The sequence below is a fragment of the Wyeomyia smithii genome, chromosome 2 (assembly GCF_029784165.1).
Source record: "Wyeomyia smithii strain HCP4-BCI-WySm-NY-G18 chromosome 2, ASM2978416v1, whole genome shotgun sequence".
Lineage (NCBI taxonomy): Eukaryota > Metazoa > Arthropoda > Insecta > Diptera > Culicidae > Wyeomyia > Wyeomyia smithii.
In genome coordinates, this window is record NC_073695.1 from 260,854,025 (window position 1) to 260,870,921 (window position 16,897).

Here is a 16,897-nt window from a genome sequence, read left to right on the forward strand (position 1 = left end):
TAGTCCGTCGTGCTGTGGCACGAAAGTGTGGAAGTAAACCGTAAGAACCACCAGCGACAGACACGACTTATTCCCCGCCCGAGTATTACGGAATAAAGTAGAGCAAAATATGCGGCAATATGCGACCAGGAGCAGTAAAAAAAATATGACGAAAGAAATCCAACCACGCGTTGTGGACGGCAACGTCATCCCAAGTTAGAGAGCTTCACGTTGGATATTTTACTGAACAGGGCAGGAATGATGTATGAGCTGCGGTTCTGCTCGGGTGCTTCTACGCGAGACGTTGAGTAGTCGTTGCTCTAAGGAGCTGGGTAGTTTACCTTCCGTAATGACAGCTTCAGCAGTAACATTTTTTTCTCTCACACTAAAGCTCAGGCATAAAATATGTTTTGTTCTGTTTTATTCTGAAATAAATTTATGATGATCATTACATTAGCATCAGATTGAATAAAATTTTGCAGTGAATGTTTTCCCATCACGCTTAGTAGCAAATGAAACAAAAAATGATACTTTGTATCGAGATTTTGTTACCCATTTTCCGCGCAGCCAACGTTAAAAAAAACACAAGAGGCCATTAAAATCCATTTTAATTACTTTGGTTCTCCTTTCTGTGTAGTTTAAACGGTCCCCCGTTTGATGGGCTTTTCTTAGATTTGGCAAGATTTTCATCCCATCTATTCTTCTTACCATAATTGTTGTTCCCTTTTCGGAAACCTTCTTCAACATGAAGACTACTGGCTGCTGGTCCCGTGATTCGTCAGCATCTGGTACCGTAATTATATCGGATTTGACCAGCAGTCGCTCGCTGGTTCGAATATGAAACCCGAATTTGATAGAGATTTGATTTACCGATTGAAAGATTAGAGTTTTTAAATATAATTATAGCTGGACGATGAACCAAAAAATATCATCTAACATTTCATCATGTCAATTGCACTTAGAATAAACAATTACCCTCTTTTCTCACGACAGGAATGCTGACGGTCACCAAGTGGTGCGAGGCCTTGGAAGCCGCCACCAATCTGGGTCTGCCCTGGCGAATGCTCAAAGATAAACTGGCTCCCCCGGATAATGCGGGGTTAATAGCGAACGCCCCCGTCACGGAGTTGTGCTACCGAAAAACGTTACATCTGCTCGATACGGACTCCTTCGTAAGTAATGCTGAAAAGCTAAAATTTGCAGTTGACAAGTTAAACAGAGCGAAGGAGTTAAGCCCCTACCCTCTTCTAGGCTTAAATGTGACCAACACTTATATTTGCAAATTTTTAAATCAATTAATCAACCTTTGACATCATCAAAGGAAAAAGGGTTTCGCTGGTTGTCGCTTCATCGCTGCACCGCCATCAGCGGTACTCAATAGAAGCTATTTGCTCCAATTAAAACCCTTTTTCGTCACTCGAGTGAACCTTTTCACTAATTGACTTAATCTCTTTCGTCCGCATGCTAATTCCAGAATTGTGCCCAGAATGGAACGACGACGGTAGCGGAGTCACTATACAAAAACAAAAGCAGCCTGGAGGCCATCTTTCGGATTATTGACAAGGACAATTCCGGCCAGATTTCGCTGGAGGAGTTCGAAGAGGCTTGCGCCCTGCTGGAGAAACATTTTCCGCACAACACCCACGAACAGCTGCTGGAGATGTGCAAAATGATGGACATTAACAAGGACGGTCTGGTGGACCTGAACGAGTTTCTGGAAACCTTCCGGTTGTGCGAGAACGCGAAGGAGCAGCTGCTGACCAACCTGCAGGAGACGGCACTGGCGGCGGACAAGAAGGAAAACGGACACGACTCCGGTGGTAAGAACTGTGAGGGAACTGCGCCGAGTGGGGGCGCCACGCGTAAAAGTAACCGAAAGCGAGCGAGTGGTAAAAAGAAAAATTCTTCTAAACTAGCCGAAGATTCGGACGATTATGAAGATTATGAAGCGAAGGATGGCAACTCGGGGCGGCCGGGTGACTCGAAGGCGGCAGCAGCAGCGGCGGCGACTAGCACGAACGGTATGGTAACGGGGATCGTGGCGGACGGAAACGGACAGGCGGGGGAGAAGAATTAAAAACGTGGGTTGGGGGTTAGTCGGTGACTGGGTGCTTATTGTTGAATTTTTTTTAGCTTTTTCAAGCTGTGTTCTATGAGCAGAGGCTAAAAGGCATTTTTATGGAAACTCGGTGATTTCGACTCCATATAGATTAATTTCTCACTTTTTTTGTCTCTAGTCTTTCGCCATATTTCTCAAAATGTTATATATATTTTTTAATTAATTTTTTTATTTTTTAAAATATTTTACCAGGAATTTTTGATACAAGTATTTCACGGCTTTTGGGCGTTTTCGGTTGTAACTTATAATCATCTTGGCATGTTTTCAAGCTTTATCTTTTAATTATGTAGTGATTTCAGGTTTGGTACATATTATGATCGACGTTTCTCTGCCTTTTCTATTGATTATCGTCGATTTTGGTCTCAATTTCGAACGGTTTTACTTTTTTGTCTTATCTATGATTTCACAAATATTTCTTAAAGTTTGTAATGCGAAATATTCTCTTTTTTGCTCCTATCTATCCTTTAGACTTGGGCTGTCTTTTGACGAAGAACTACGTCTTTTAACAAGGGTGAAAAATAAAAGTTTGAAATCGAAGCTTGTAAGAATCTTTGTTCAATTTCACGTGCTTATAACTTGGTTAGTATTCAACAGATTATATTCGTTTCAACATCAATTTGGAAAATTAGTTACATGTTTACCAAAATGGGGCAAATTGTAGTTTTATGATACTAACTTTTCTGGTTTTTGGATAACAATCTAAGACAACCAATTGCACCGGAGCGGAAAAACTTCGGACGCCATTTTGCCATTCATGGTGGCAAGTACCACCTAATATGGGTTTTACGGGAATCAATATGAAGCTCAGAAACAAAACCGCAAATCACCATTTTGGATTTCAAGATGATGAGAAATCCTCTCATCATCTTGAAATTCAAAACGGTGACTTGCGGCTTCTGGAAAACAGCCAACGTCTGGCTTCTGGAAACGGTTTCTGAATTCGAATTGTTGCCTTTTTCAGCTCTTATACGTTAAACTTATGAGTAATTCTTTTCAACACCTTTTTCTGTAGCTAGTTCTGTAGTAATCACTTCCAACAATATTAAGTTTCATTTAAAAATATTATCAAATGCCCTTTCCTTCTTTTGCCATTGGAAACGTTCATTTCGGTTATGTACGTTCAAACAGTATCCTTTTCACGTTTTTGGACATTATAATTAAAACTTCACATTATTTTAGCCTGGTTTTTGGTTCAATTTAGAATATTTTTGTTATTTTTCTACTCTATTCAAAACTTTAGATGCAAATATTTTATGGTATTTGAGCGTTTGGAGGTTCATCTCCTATTTGGCCTGGTGCTACTGTACTGTTATTGCAGTACTTTATTTGATTCTGTTGACGATTTCATGGTTTTTTCCTTTTTGTAGAGCCAAAACACAACTGCATCTATTGATTAGGAGTACTGTTGTACGACCCATATTCAATTTTTAAATCCAAAATGCCGACTTTCGGTTTCCGAAAGTGACCAAATACTAACCAATATGGCTGTTTCCGCAATTGGGAGGGTACAGAGAGACTAAAAATTGAGTCCAGAAAACATTTTGAAATCCAAAGTGGCAACTTCCGGTTTCTTTGTAAATAAATCAACTCCAGGCACCATTTCGGAAACCAAAATGGTGATTTCTGGTATTTGTTAAAATAACCTGGAGGCAGGGATGGTTTCTCCTCAGAGGAAAAAAGAGGAAAGTGAAATTCTAACTCGCTGCTCTGTTTTCAAATCGCGTGCTCTTCTCTTTGTTGCTTTGGCTTCTTTCTTGCGCTGAGTGCACAGGAGATTGAGAAACCTACACAAAGAGAAAGTAAATTGTTCCTCTACACAAAGTTGCTCTTTTCGGAACTTTGTGGAGCTCGCTTTGGTTTGTGTGATGTACTGGTTATTGGTATTGGTATTTTTCGAGTGTAAAATCAATCTCACATTCTTCCACTAGCGCTGGTGTGCTTAGTCCAACCAGTGATGCCACATGTGCAATTTTATCTGTATTTATACAGATCTTTACGTATTTTCCATACAGATATCTTCATATACAGATTACAGATTTCTGGAAATAATACAGATTTATACAGATTTTTTTGGTTTTCCTGATCGCAAATTAAACTTCTTGATACAGTAAAAAAATGAACTTAAATGTTGCAAGGCTTGTTTTATTATCAGGCTTGTAAACAGTCAACACTTTCATTTTATTTCGCTTCCTTAGCGTGCGTCACAGTAGGCTTTTGCTCGTGAATGTCAAAATACGTTCGAGGTAAAAACACGTCGTGATGGCGAGTACTCGTTTGACATGTTTGTTCATGAATGTATTTAGTCACCGTCAGAGGAAAAAAAAACGATTATCGCAGTGAAGTGTTTCTACCTTGACCATTTCGAAACCTGTATATTATATGTATATGCTTCGCGTGAGCGTGTGAATGAACGAATCATGACATATGTTAAACAAGCTTTTCGAAATTTTATCAAAGTGACAAGATTTTTTGATCCTCAAAATACAGATGCAAATATGGCATCACTGAGTACAACTTGTTAATTAATTGATGAGGTTGGAAAATGCCCCCGCGGGAAGGGTAAAAAGCAAGCGCCAAGCTATAGCACATCATCATATTTCCAAGCTCTGATACGTTCTCATCACAAAACCAACAAACAATTCAATTAAAAAAAAAACAATATCTCTTAATAGGCAATAAAAGTTACCTATACTGTTTTTTAATAATATTGTAACAAAACAAAAATATAATATTGATGTAATAATGACAAACCCAAAACACACGAGAATTTTAGACACAGTAATTCCCGGTCATAAACACATTATGGGTATTCATGTCGAGCTCGTAAACGAATACCCAGCCGTAAAAATACTCATCTCCATTGACGAGTAATGGAAGATACACAGTTTACGGCTGGGTATTCGTATACGAGCTCGATGTGAAGACCCCTATTGCCTTTGACAGTGGTAATTACCACATTACTATGAAAGATTATAGAGATTAGAGTAGCTTGTATTTTTGTTTCATGCTCTAGCGCTTGCGGCAAGCGAAGTAACCAATTTCTCAGTACAAAAAGAAACAAAGAGTGAAATTGTGCACTATCATTTCTCTTTTTTCGTTCGCGTCATTTCTGTTTGTGCTGGTGAGTTTCTCAACGGCTGCAGGCGTTCTTCTCAATGTGAAGAACGGAAAGTTGACTATTTGTGCACTTGAAGTGAGCAGATAACATCCCTGCCTGGAGGAATAAACAAAAATAACCAGTAGGGGTATTTTCGTGCCCAGAATGGTGTCCAGAGGCCAGAAAATCGACTCCAAACACCAATATGGAATCCAAGATGGCGATTTTCGGTTGCCTGTAAACAGCCAATAATGACCAACCCAATGAAAATCTTCTCGGAACCGGCCATCTGAAATTTCTTCAAGACCAGCACATTCCTAGCGTCTATCAATTAAAAACAGAATTGAAAAGAAGAGGTTTGCTTTGAGCTAATAACTTGCGATCACTTTCAAATGTAACAATGCAAGTAATGTAGCAAACAATCTTTTGTAGTTCTACGTCAACTTTGCGGTCGTGTCTTCGCACACAGTCCTCCTGATTTTTTTTATGTATTTTCTGGATACTTTTATTATCTTTTCACGCTTTTACAAGCGATTTCTACCAGATGAGCTTAAAATCCATGCTTCTGAAGTTCATTCGTTGGCTTTCTTCAGTTCAAAACAATTGATGACCAGCATTCTAAGTATTCATTTACAAAGGAATTTTGACAACTTGGGTTCATTTTTCTTACCATTTCTAACCATTAAATGTTTGCAACTTCTTATTAGAGTTAACGAGATTTTACTTACGACATAAATTAACTTGAATCTTATTTACGATCATTTTGAAGAGCTACGAAGCCGCAAGGTTACAGAGTCCGCTTTGTCAAGCGGATAGTCATGGGTTCGAATATTAGTAGCATCAGGCCTTTCGATGTCAAAAAAGGGTTTATTTTCACGCTCCCCACAATTTACCTTTCCTTTACGATGAATTCTGTTACTGTTACTTGTGTTACTTCTTCTTAACAAAATAAGACGCCCCTTTAATAAAACTGGGCTTAAGGACGCCTGACGAAACTTCTCCAGGAATTTATAATTGGCAGTAAAAGTGTAAAAGGAAGGGTTAAATAATAAGCATGCCACTTGTCAACGCGAGATTGCTATTTGTTTCCCGTTTTTTGGTAATCATACAGTCATTTCTGACGATCCAAGGGTTGATAGAAAATAAGTGTAAAAAACTCTCCTCTCTTTTCTGAGTTTACTTCGGGGGTTTACGCTCAAAACCTTTTTTACGATTTGTGATCATTACAAATTATGAATATTTTACAATTTTTATGCTTAGTTCTTGGCTCATTCATAATATTGTTGTCATTTCTATCTTTAAGAACAGTTGGGCAACTTAACAACGTTCGATACAAGTATTTCATGCTATGTTTTCATAGTTTTTTTATTAAATATTTAGTCTTTTTCGGTTTGGCACATTACATGAACATTGTTTTTCACTTTATCCGAAAATTATCGTCTATTTCAAGCCCAGTTTGAACCAGGTTTCGTTCTTTTCCTCATCTAAGCCAGGGTTTCCCGAATCGTGTTCCGGGGCTTTTTTTTAAAAAAAAAAAACCAACCTCAAAGAAACGATATATTTTTCAGTCAGCTGTCCAGATTTCCTAATCGATGGAACACTTTTTTAAAATCAAAAAAAGTACTTCTTTGGATCAATGAGAAAACTTTTGTCACTTCAAAAATACTGATGCCCCGTCAAATATTTTAGCTTGAAAAAGTGCTGATCTAAGAGCAATTGAAAGCATTTTGCGACAAGATTTTTTGTTTTTTTTCTCATCTTCAGACTTATGTTATCTTTTTTACGCGTTTTCTGGTAAATTTAGAAGGTTTTAGGCTATTGTTTGATTGTCTCCTTTATCGCTTTCGACTTTGCTTTGCTGAAGCCATTGCTGCTAATGGAATATGTCTGACATTCAGAGTTTTAGGGTTCCTCTGTTGTTTTTCTACGTCCCAGTTTGGATTTTTCTAGATTCAACACAGTTGGCGATCATTTTGTGCTTTTTGGACAAAGAATTTTCGGCGATTTCGAGCTTATATTTTTTGCTATTTCTAACCATAAAATTTCGTTCACCGCTCTCCACAAGTTTATGTTATTTTGCTTTCGATTCACGATGTTTTCAGGTATTACTAAAGATTTTTTGTTTTTGTTTCTTTTCGGGCATTGGGCAGAAGTGCCACTACGACAGTAATGGTTGTCTTTTGTGGTTGACCCCGATTGCTTTACACAGATTACAGGATGCTCGAACTCATTGATGGAGTTGAGCTAGTTGGTCGTAAGCCTGTGCCCCAACTCGGAACAACATGGTTGATGAAACCAAGCAATGACCGTTTTAGGACTGGTGCTTTCGTATGGAGTTGAGAGGTTATTTCCGAAGAAGTTGAACCTCGATAAAGCAAGAGCTCCGCAAAAAGCAAGATGAAGCAAGAGCAAATACGCTGAACTCTCAGGTTCAGCGCTGCAGAGGCGGCAATTGCAGGTTGGGACTTTGCCGATTTTCTTTAAATGATAGAGAGCGGGACAGTGTCCGGTGAGGAGTTCCATGGTGATGCGTAGTTCACTACGAGTTAAACTAAGTAACCTTTTGGTAACGGCAAAATTGGGGTAGGAAAACTTGTCTACAACCCTGCGCACGTTGCCAATGAGATGCTATTTCTAGCTTCTCCCATGTACTTAGTTTGCCTTCAATGGCGGATCTGGAGATACCCAGAAACGGTTCCGGTCCAATGAATTGCTGAGCAGATCCTTGTCTTGCCAGGCTGTCGGCATGTGCATTTCCTTCGACTCCACAATTTCCGGGTAACCTAAGTAGCATAACTTTGTTGAGGCGGGAAAGTTCTCTGAGTGTTGCAATGCACTCCCAGACTAGTCTAGAAACACATGTGGCAGACTTTAATGCCAGCAGTGCAGCCTGACTGTCTGAAAAGATTCCGATACGATACGGCACAATACAAATCAATGTTTAACGGCACCAGTTACATCTGGTGTCTTACTTTCTCAAGTATCTTGAAAACTTTGGGCTTGTTTTTCATCTTCGCTGCCTAAAAGCTAAAATGAAATCTAAGCTTCTAACTTGATATTCGTCAAATAGCCTTAAATAAGCAGTATAGATGGTATGTTCCGCCGAGCAGGATATCACGGATTTGTTGTTGTTATTGTTTCACTTGATCTAGTCTACAAAGACATACCGGAAGATTAACTCTCAATAGTCACGTATAAGAGCTAGAAGAAATCTAGTCTTCATTGTATAATGCATGACACTAAGCGTGCTAGTGCTGCTCGTTGTTGGTTGAATAGTGTTCTGTATAAATCTCATGAGTTCAAAATAATTCGCGGCGTCACCCTCGTAGTGTCTGAAGTTTTGTTAACAGTAAAAGGAAAAACTCGAGCATCCCTTCAACGTGTTTCTTGATAGTGAGGAATCCCAAATCAAAAGCAGCAGATTCTGCAACAACACCACTAATTGTCCCCTGTTCAAAGATTGCCGCGAAGTTTTTCGAAACATTTAACACGATTCATCAAAATCACGCCTATTTTCGGTCTGAAGGGAAGCTATTAATTTAGACCTGGCGTCACGGTGTACAGGGCATAACCAAACAACGTGCTCTATGTCGTGATAACCTTCATCACAGGCACAGATACCACTTTCCCCGAGCCCAATACGACGGAGATGCGCGTCAAATCTATAGTGATTGGGCAATAGCCGGGACATCACGCAAATGAAATCTCGACCTACATCCAACCCCTTGAACCCCTTGGAATGTAATCACCTTCCCAGTTCCCCTTTGACTCCTTGACCCTCTGACGTACAAGTGCAAGAAATTCAATAAATGCAATTGGCCTTTCATAAATGTTACTATTTGTTGTGCCTGGTAAAACAAATATTTCGAGAAATATCGACTAAGGGAGAAAAAGTCCCAGAGCGTCGTTTTTTTTTCGAAAATTGTTGTATTAATTTTCAGTCCTTGGGTATCATCCTGGTTCTGGAAATCTTCACATTGGGAAGGATTGAGCCATTTTAGGCCGTTCTGAAGAGAATGGGAGTCACCATCTCAGATTTCCATCCACCGTCAGTGAAATAGGACTTTACTCGAGCGGCTCTATGTTAATTTTAACGACTTTAGCAGTATGAGGCCGAACGTTGTCATGCAGTAAAATCACTTTTTCGTGCCTCTGCTCATATTGTGGCCAATTTTTGCGTAGTGCTCGGCCTTATCGCATCAATTGAAGTTGATGGTTTCGTTCTGTTTCATCAGGTTAAAAAAAAAACATCGAACTGGTCCTACCAAATATACAGCATAACCTTCGCAGCGTGTATACTCGGCCAAACCGATGACGTATAAGCATGACCAGGCATTCCCCCATGACTTTTGATTGCTGCAATGAATCCATTTTCCATCACTTGTCACGATGCAATGAAGAAAACCCTTCCTTTTGCCGTTGAAGCAGTTGTTCACAGGCGAAGAAAAAAAAACACCTTTATATGATTCTGTTAATGATTTTCGTCTATTTTAGGGTTACTTTGAGATCACTGTTTTTAGAGCTATTAATCAGTGATTATATCGGTGTCTCACACTTTAGTCTAATATTTGTATCTAACAATTATTTAACCTTTTTCGTTTCAACGCAAACCACAATCTTAGTTTTTCTTCCATTTCTAATATTTATCGCCAAATTTAGGCTCAACTTAGAACGGGTCCCTGCGCGTCTGCGTCGGTAGTAAGAAATAAGCGGTCGTCCATAATGTTCCAGTTTAAACGCATGTTCGGCCCGGGTGAGTTTCACTCAACTAAGGGTTTTCGGAGCAGTTTTTTTTAGCTTATAGACGTTTTAACCTTTTCGGTCATTCGCGAATTTTGGAGTGTAGTGATTTTACGAGGTGTATCAAGATGACCGTTTAGCCGGAGACTGCTCAATCGGTGGTTCTGTCTAAGCACGTTGCAAACCAGAGAAGATTTCATTCGTTCGACAAATATCGTGATTAATGTAATAACTACGCGATGTATACCTTTCAAAGAACTGCATTTTCTTAAGTGCATTTGCTTTCTCGAAGGTATTCGGGATTGATAATAGAAATTGATATAAATACTTAGATGCTTCCGATGATAGATGATTTTTGCGCGCGTCATTCACAGAGGATCGCGAATCGTTAGTTCGTTTTTGTAATGAGCTAGGCTTACACGCAACATCGTTCAATTCCGTCAATTACCACTGGACATTAAAAAACCCTCTTCCTTCGCCGCAGTCGTAGAAATTTAGAAATATACTCGGTCTCGACCTGAACAGTCAGGCGAAGATTGTTAACAAGTTGTTTTTATATCGGCTTGTTACAAATTGAAGTAGGTTTTGTTCGGTCGATAAGTATCGTTATTAATCAAACGGCTACTTTCGCATGCCTTCGTAATAAGTTAACTCCGCGCGCAACGTTGTTTGATTTATCACTTACCACGGTGACCAAACCATACCTTTCCGTCGCAGTCGTGGAGATGCAGAGGTAAACTCGGTCTCCGACAACAACGACTGTGACATCTCCTTCCTTACAATCTCCTTCTTTACCCTAGCGATCGTAAGTACGTGGCCGGCGCCGTTATGGATCTATACAAAGCGGAAGCTACTAAATTTTGATACATTGAAGATGGTAAACTAATCCCAAGTTGCCATATACGTGGTTCCCTGTGCAACTTCACTGGCTCCGATCCATCACGGAGGAGCAACTACGAAGCTCAGTTCAAGCGCAAGCTCAAGCTCAAATTAGAACGGGTTTCTTTACTTAACTTTTCCAAGCCTTCGAAGTTATTGCTCATGGTCTGTTATGCAATTTATTTTTGTTTATTTCTGACTTGGGCTATCCTTTTTCACGCGTTTGCTGGTCAATAATGGCGCTTTTGTGCTCGCTTTTCTCGATCGTTCTTGATCTAGCTTTCAGATACGATTTCCAGCAATTTAGTCTGATTGAAATTAATCATCATTCAATCAAATTGAACAACTTGTGCTTTTTTTCGTTTTTGTAAAAAATCTTCGGTAAATTTAATTTTGATTTGAGATCTTTTTTTCAGCCATTTTAGTCATTAGACTTTTCTTATCATTTTATTGAATAGTAAATTTTTTTTCTATAATTTTTTTTACTTTCGCGTGCGATTTTGGTGATTTTAAGCTCAATTCAGCATCATTTTTCTATATCTCCTCGTTGAAAGTTACGGTTTCTAATGCTTCGATTTTGGATTTTAGCCATTTACGGTGATCTTGGTTTGTTATTTTGATAATTACAGGATTCAATTTGGGATGATTTTGTTTCAATACCTCTTCTTTCGCCAATAAAGCCGTTTCAGGCTCAGGTCAGAATTATAACTTTCGGTTCGCTTTCGTAGCGATTGGCAGTGTTTATTTTGTTTTTTTTTAGATTCTCGCCCAGTACGATTCTAATTTAACATATGTTCACACTTAGATGTCAATGCCGAGAATTCAACAGCTGATAAAATCAGCGAAATGTTCTACATGTTTTCGGCAGAATTTTCAAGAACTTCGGTAAATGAAATGTCAATATTTGCTGGGTTATGGTAAATATATTACTGACATTTGTTAAAAACTTGACCGAGCTCGATCAGCTGTTTACCTAGATAAATTAAGAGTGTTTGCCTAAGCGATCAGAAATTTCATAATCAATTTGGGCTTTCCTCACCTTCGACTTCGAGATTTTCCATAGCAGGTAAAAACTTTTTTTTCAATATTGCAATTATTTCATTGAAATAGTGAAGTATGTTCCTAAACATTGTACAGTTGATGGATTGACTCTAGGTTGACAAGCTCTATCATCCCAAAAATGACGTCTAAATTTTACACCCAATTGAGAGTCGCACAACCATACTATTTTGGGCGCTGTAATGTTTTTGAGTTTCCCAAATTGACATCTGCGCATACGCTGGCGCTGCCGTTGATACAAAAAACGCAACGCGAATACAGCGCCAGGTTAAGATTACAAGTATTCCTCGTTGTAACGTTATCGTTTTTTCACACAATAAAATTAAACTATGAAAAGTACGGTTACTGAAATTGTCGGTCATGTTCGAAACATTAATAACGTTTACTTTTATTATAAATTTATAATAATAAAACCACAGACTAACAGACATAACACGTCGAACAAATTTTCAATAAAATCATCGTTTGGATGATTCCAGTAACACTAGCACCATCTGCTGTCGAGTTCGCGCTGCGTCATGTATTTCGACATCAGCGCCAGCGTTACTGCATGTGTCAAATGGGGAACTACAAAATATGTATGAGATTGCATGACAGCGCCCCAGACGATGTTTTCGCGCGATGTCTGTTATTCGATTGAAAATTTGAAATGAACGTTTTTTGTGGCGATGGAGTTAGCACAGACTAACAGACGTAACACTGGAACCTGTCACCATCGCCACAAAAAACGTTCATTTCAAATTTTCAATTGAATAACAGTCGTCGCGCGAAAACGTCGTCTGGGGCGCTGTCATGCAATCTCATACATATTTTGTAGTTCCCCATTTGATACATGCATTAACGCTGGCACTGATGTCGAAATACATGACGCAGCGCGAACACGACAGCAGATGGTGCTAGTGTTACTAACGTAAAGTACTGGAATCGTCCGAACGATGATTTTATTGAAAATTTATTCGACGTGTTATGTCTGTTAGTCTGTGGAGTTAGGTTCCAGTGTTACGTCTGTTAGTCTGTGATAAAACCATGATTGGATATACTGTAAATTCGTTATATCGGGATAGAAGTGATAAAAAAAGTTACGTTTTAACTAGAAATACTTGTTTCAGTTTGTGGTTTGTTATAATTTCATTTTATGTATTTCGTAATTGCATCACAACTTGCATTAGCTTTCGTTTAGTTTCATCTTTATGTGCCCTCATAGTGCCGCTCAATTGGAAACAATTCTAACAATTTTATTTTAGCTCTTGATTCTTTATTGTAGTTTTACCGTTTGAGTGAGTTTTTTTTTAAATTCATCCCAATGTTTTCATATTGAAGCGCAGTTCGCAGACTAGAGGTCAGATTCAACTTGTTTGATTTTGAAGTCGCTTTATTGAATTTCTATTGTCGATATTTTCAACGCGAATTTAAGAATTTTAAATATCGGTCTTTTGAACAGGAGTTATAACGCTAGTTTTCTCCATTTAATTTATATGTAATGCAAAATTTTTGTTTAGTTTGTGATATAAGTAACATTTTAAGTTAGAATTTTCAAGCAATTTCGCAGTAAGTGTCATCATTTTTATAATTTAATCACGCTCTTCGCAGCATATACGCGAGTTCCTCTTTGAGGAAATTATGAAAACCACTTTCTCGGTTAACTTCAATAATCGATAATCAAGTGTCGGAACGGTGCCCCACCAAAGTGGTGGTAGCGGTTTCCCCCACCGAGTTAAGCAAGAATTTCATTCTATTTGCCGCTCGATTGCTCTTCCAGTGCTAATTTAATTTACCTCGGCATCACTTGCTTCACTCGGTTCGTGCTTCCACTTCAAACACAATCGCTGATACCGGAAGTGACACTCGAGCAGCCAAAAAAGTGTCAACATCATTTGGCCTGCAAAAAGCATCATGGCCGCATAATTGTGAAAATAATGTTGCTTTTTCATATAATATCATCTGCAAAGATGTTTTGCCCAACAGCAGCAGCATGCTAGTAATTAATGGAATTTCATCCTTAATAGAAATTCCTGCCAAGTTTTTCCCTTTAGTTGCAAGCCAAGTCAACGACGAAAGTTTTATCTGAATTTCATCTTATTTCACTAAGAGCTCGGTTTGTGGTTTAAACCTTGCGGTTTACCGCGCGGGAAACTCTAATATCATAAGTATATTTTCAACCCAAATCTTTTCTTCTGTTTCAAAGCATCACGAAGGTACCGATTAAATAACGAGCAAAGACCAAATGAAGCAAGAAGTAAGCAAACCTGATTCAAAACCTATTATCTCAAATCGTATCACTAGAACCAATCCAGAGCAATACCACTTCCTAAAATGTTACGAAGATGATTGATAAGAATTTTAAGACGTACAAATTGTAAGTAATATATATTTTCTCTCCTATACCACTAATTATAACCATTTATCTGTGGCAAAGCAGATCGTCCGAAAGGGGGCAAAAATAAGCTTTAAATAGTTTCGATTTTCAGCTAGTATAACTAAGAAAATAAACAAAAACATGCAACGGAATGAATCAAACAGCCTCGACAACCGTAATACAAAGAAAACAAACAAAGCAAAACCGATGGTTTCTCGTACAACCAAACACATCCAATTTCCTCAATGTAATCGCTCGATTTAAATAATGAATAGTAAAGACATAAACGAGCAAACAAAAAAAAAAAAAAAAAAACATAGCTTCGCATGGCCAACAACTCTACAACTACATTTTCGAAAGTCTTTTTAAAATGTTCACTGTTCTCAGCAAAAAAAAAAAAATACATGTAACCGCAAATACAACCGAAAGGAGCACATAACTGCACCGAACGTGGTTTAAGAAGGCACCATCTTTTTTCGATCTCATTGTGTGTAGAGTAGTAGACAAATATTAAAAAGGACTAAAAAAACGATTTTTCGAGTTTTACAGCTCTACTTCTTTGTCATCTGTTATAGAATTGTAATCAATAGGATAGTCAGTGAGAAAGAAAAATAGCAAATAAAAAATAAATAAAAAACATTTTCCATCTAAGCTTGTTTGGAAGCTCTTAATCAGCGTCCTAATAAAATGAACCAAATTCGAGCGACATCCCCGTGGTTTTATTGTTGGCTTTGTTGCAGCTCAGCTCGATTCGTTAGAAAAAGAAAAAAAAAGAAAAAGTAACAGAAATCATAAAAGACTTACCACGCAGTGATTACGAAGTGCTATTGATTATATATACTCACATCTCATTACAGTTCAGTAAACTTTTCAGCATAGTGACATCAGTTGACAGACACAATCGCTTAGTGTATGGTTAAGAAGCTTACCTCTTCGTTATATTTTGTCCCGTGTGTCGGTGAATGATGATATAGGTATATTGCGTTCGACATTATCAACAGTTGTGTTTTTACGCGAAGTTCTTTAATACAAGAAAAAAAAACATGTAACGAATGAACGGTTAGATAAACCATTTACAGAATACTAGTATTTACTATGGCGATTTTTTCTATACAACGTTAGTGAGATAAGTGAAAAAAGTCCTATTTCATGTTTTTCGACAGCTGTAAGCAGATATTAATATATATTCATGATGATGCGCCAACAGCGCATCTCTAAAAAATAGACTAAATATCATTGTTTTGTGATGGTGTTATCCCAGCAAAAGACGAAAAATAAAGTTTATGAACTATTACGACGGTGGCTTGAATTGTGATGTTGTGAAAAAAAAAAATCCGTCAATATTTTTTGTTCCTAATTTGTGGCACAAAATGGGCAGTTTTAACCAAACACAAACAAACAGCTTAGAACAAGATTTTGAATTATTTTAATTTCTATTTCTGAGTACATATGTTTAACTTTGGAAAACAGCTGCGACTGCTAAAGAAAATATTTGAATTCTAAAAACAAATATGAACATGAATTGGAAAAAAGAGGTCACTTCAAGGTTAACCAAAATCTGCACCAATTCTGAGCAAGTTCACGCAAATATGAGAAAACTTAGACACAAATTCGGGAAAAAATGTATAACAACTGTAAGGTAATATCCTGCAACTCAATAGAAATCGCGGCACAACTGGTCGTGACTGAAATATTTCAACGAATTATTTCTGCTTCGGGTGCCCGGACTCAAACCATTTCCAGTTACCTCCAGCTTACGAATTATTGTAGACACAAACCGATAGTTTGTACCAGCAGTATCAGCAAACCTAAGACAAGACGTGACAGCTGGTCACCGTTACATTCAACCAATTTGAACCGGCTGCTGATTGGCTGAATTCGATAACGCAATCGTCACGTAGAAAATACAACGAGGATACTTTTCGCTGCTAAGCAGTGATGCTGGAAAGTCATAATTTAGCTATTATAATTGTTCATAAATAATGATGCAAAAGTATGCAAGGTACATGATATTACCGAGTAATGTATTTCACTGTTATGACTTTAAAAATGCATTGATTAATCGTTTATTACTATTCCGGTTGAAGGCCAAGAAACTTAGAAAGAAAAAAATTGGGTACCAAGAAACTTAGGAAGAAGAAATTTGATAATAGAAGTATGCTTATTGAACATAAAATAATAAATAAGAATTGAGTATTATTCGCCTATATATAGCAATTTTAATTTGTTTAATTTTCATTGACCTGCAGAAGTTGTTAAAAATAATCATTCTGGCATCAACGGTATGGAACGTTAAAAAAAATTTCGACGGGGATGACGGCCGTTACGAAAAGAAAACTAAGAAGCCAGCTGTCGCGTCTTGTCTTAGCTCAAATGTTCAGAACTGCGCACAGTGGGGCCGTTTTGAGAAAAGACGGTCAACAATCTCTTCTTACTTTTCCTTACATTTTAGGAGTTTGATGTCTTCGAAAGTGTTGTTCAGAATAGTGATTAAGATTATCTGCCATTTTCATTCAATTGCTTATTAAACAAGTTTTTTTTTTTCTTCACAGAGCTAGTATTACACTTGGAAAAATTACCTTTTTTATTTAAGGGCCATCCACATACCACGTTTTAAGGTAAAATTATGTCAATTTTCAGAATCAAATTTTTTAAAATTGTGAATGTT

At 37.8% G+C, this 16,897-nt stretch overlaps 1 protein-coding gene across 4 annotated transcripts in view; it reads left to right on the forward strand.

Annotated features, from left to right (window-relative positions):
• LOC129720680 (serine/threonine-protein phosphatase rdgC) overlaps positions 1-16,897 on the forward strand; it is a 240,188-nt gene that overhangs the window by 152,209 nt on the left and 71,082 nt on the right. For 3 of the 4 annotated variants that reach the window (XM_055672237.1, XM_055672236.1, XM_055672238.1), the window contains 2 exons: positions 973-1,151; positions 1,454-15,523. In XM_055672237.1, the coding sequence (XP_055528212.1) occupies positions 973-1,151; positions 1,454-2,056 (782 nt within the window). In that variant the 3' untranslated portion in view covers positions 2,057-15,523. Of the gene's footprint in view, positions 1-972; positions 1,152-1,453; positions 15,524-16,897 lie in introns of those variants that run through there. The other variant, XM_055672239.1, reaches the window with a different exon arrangement.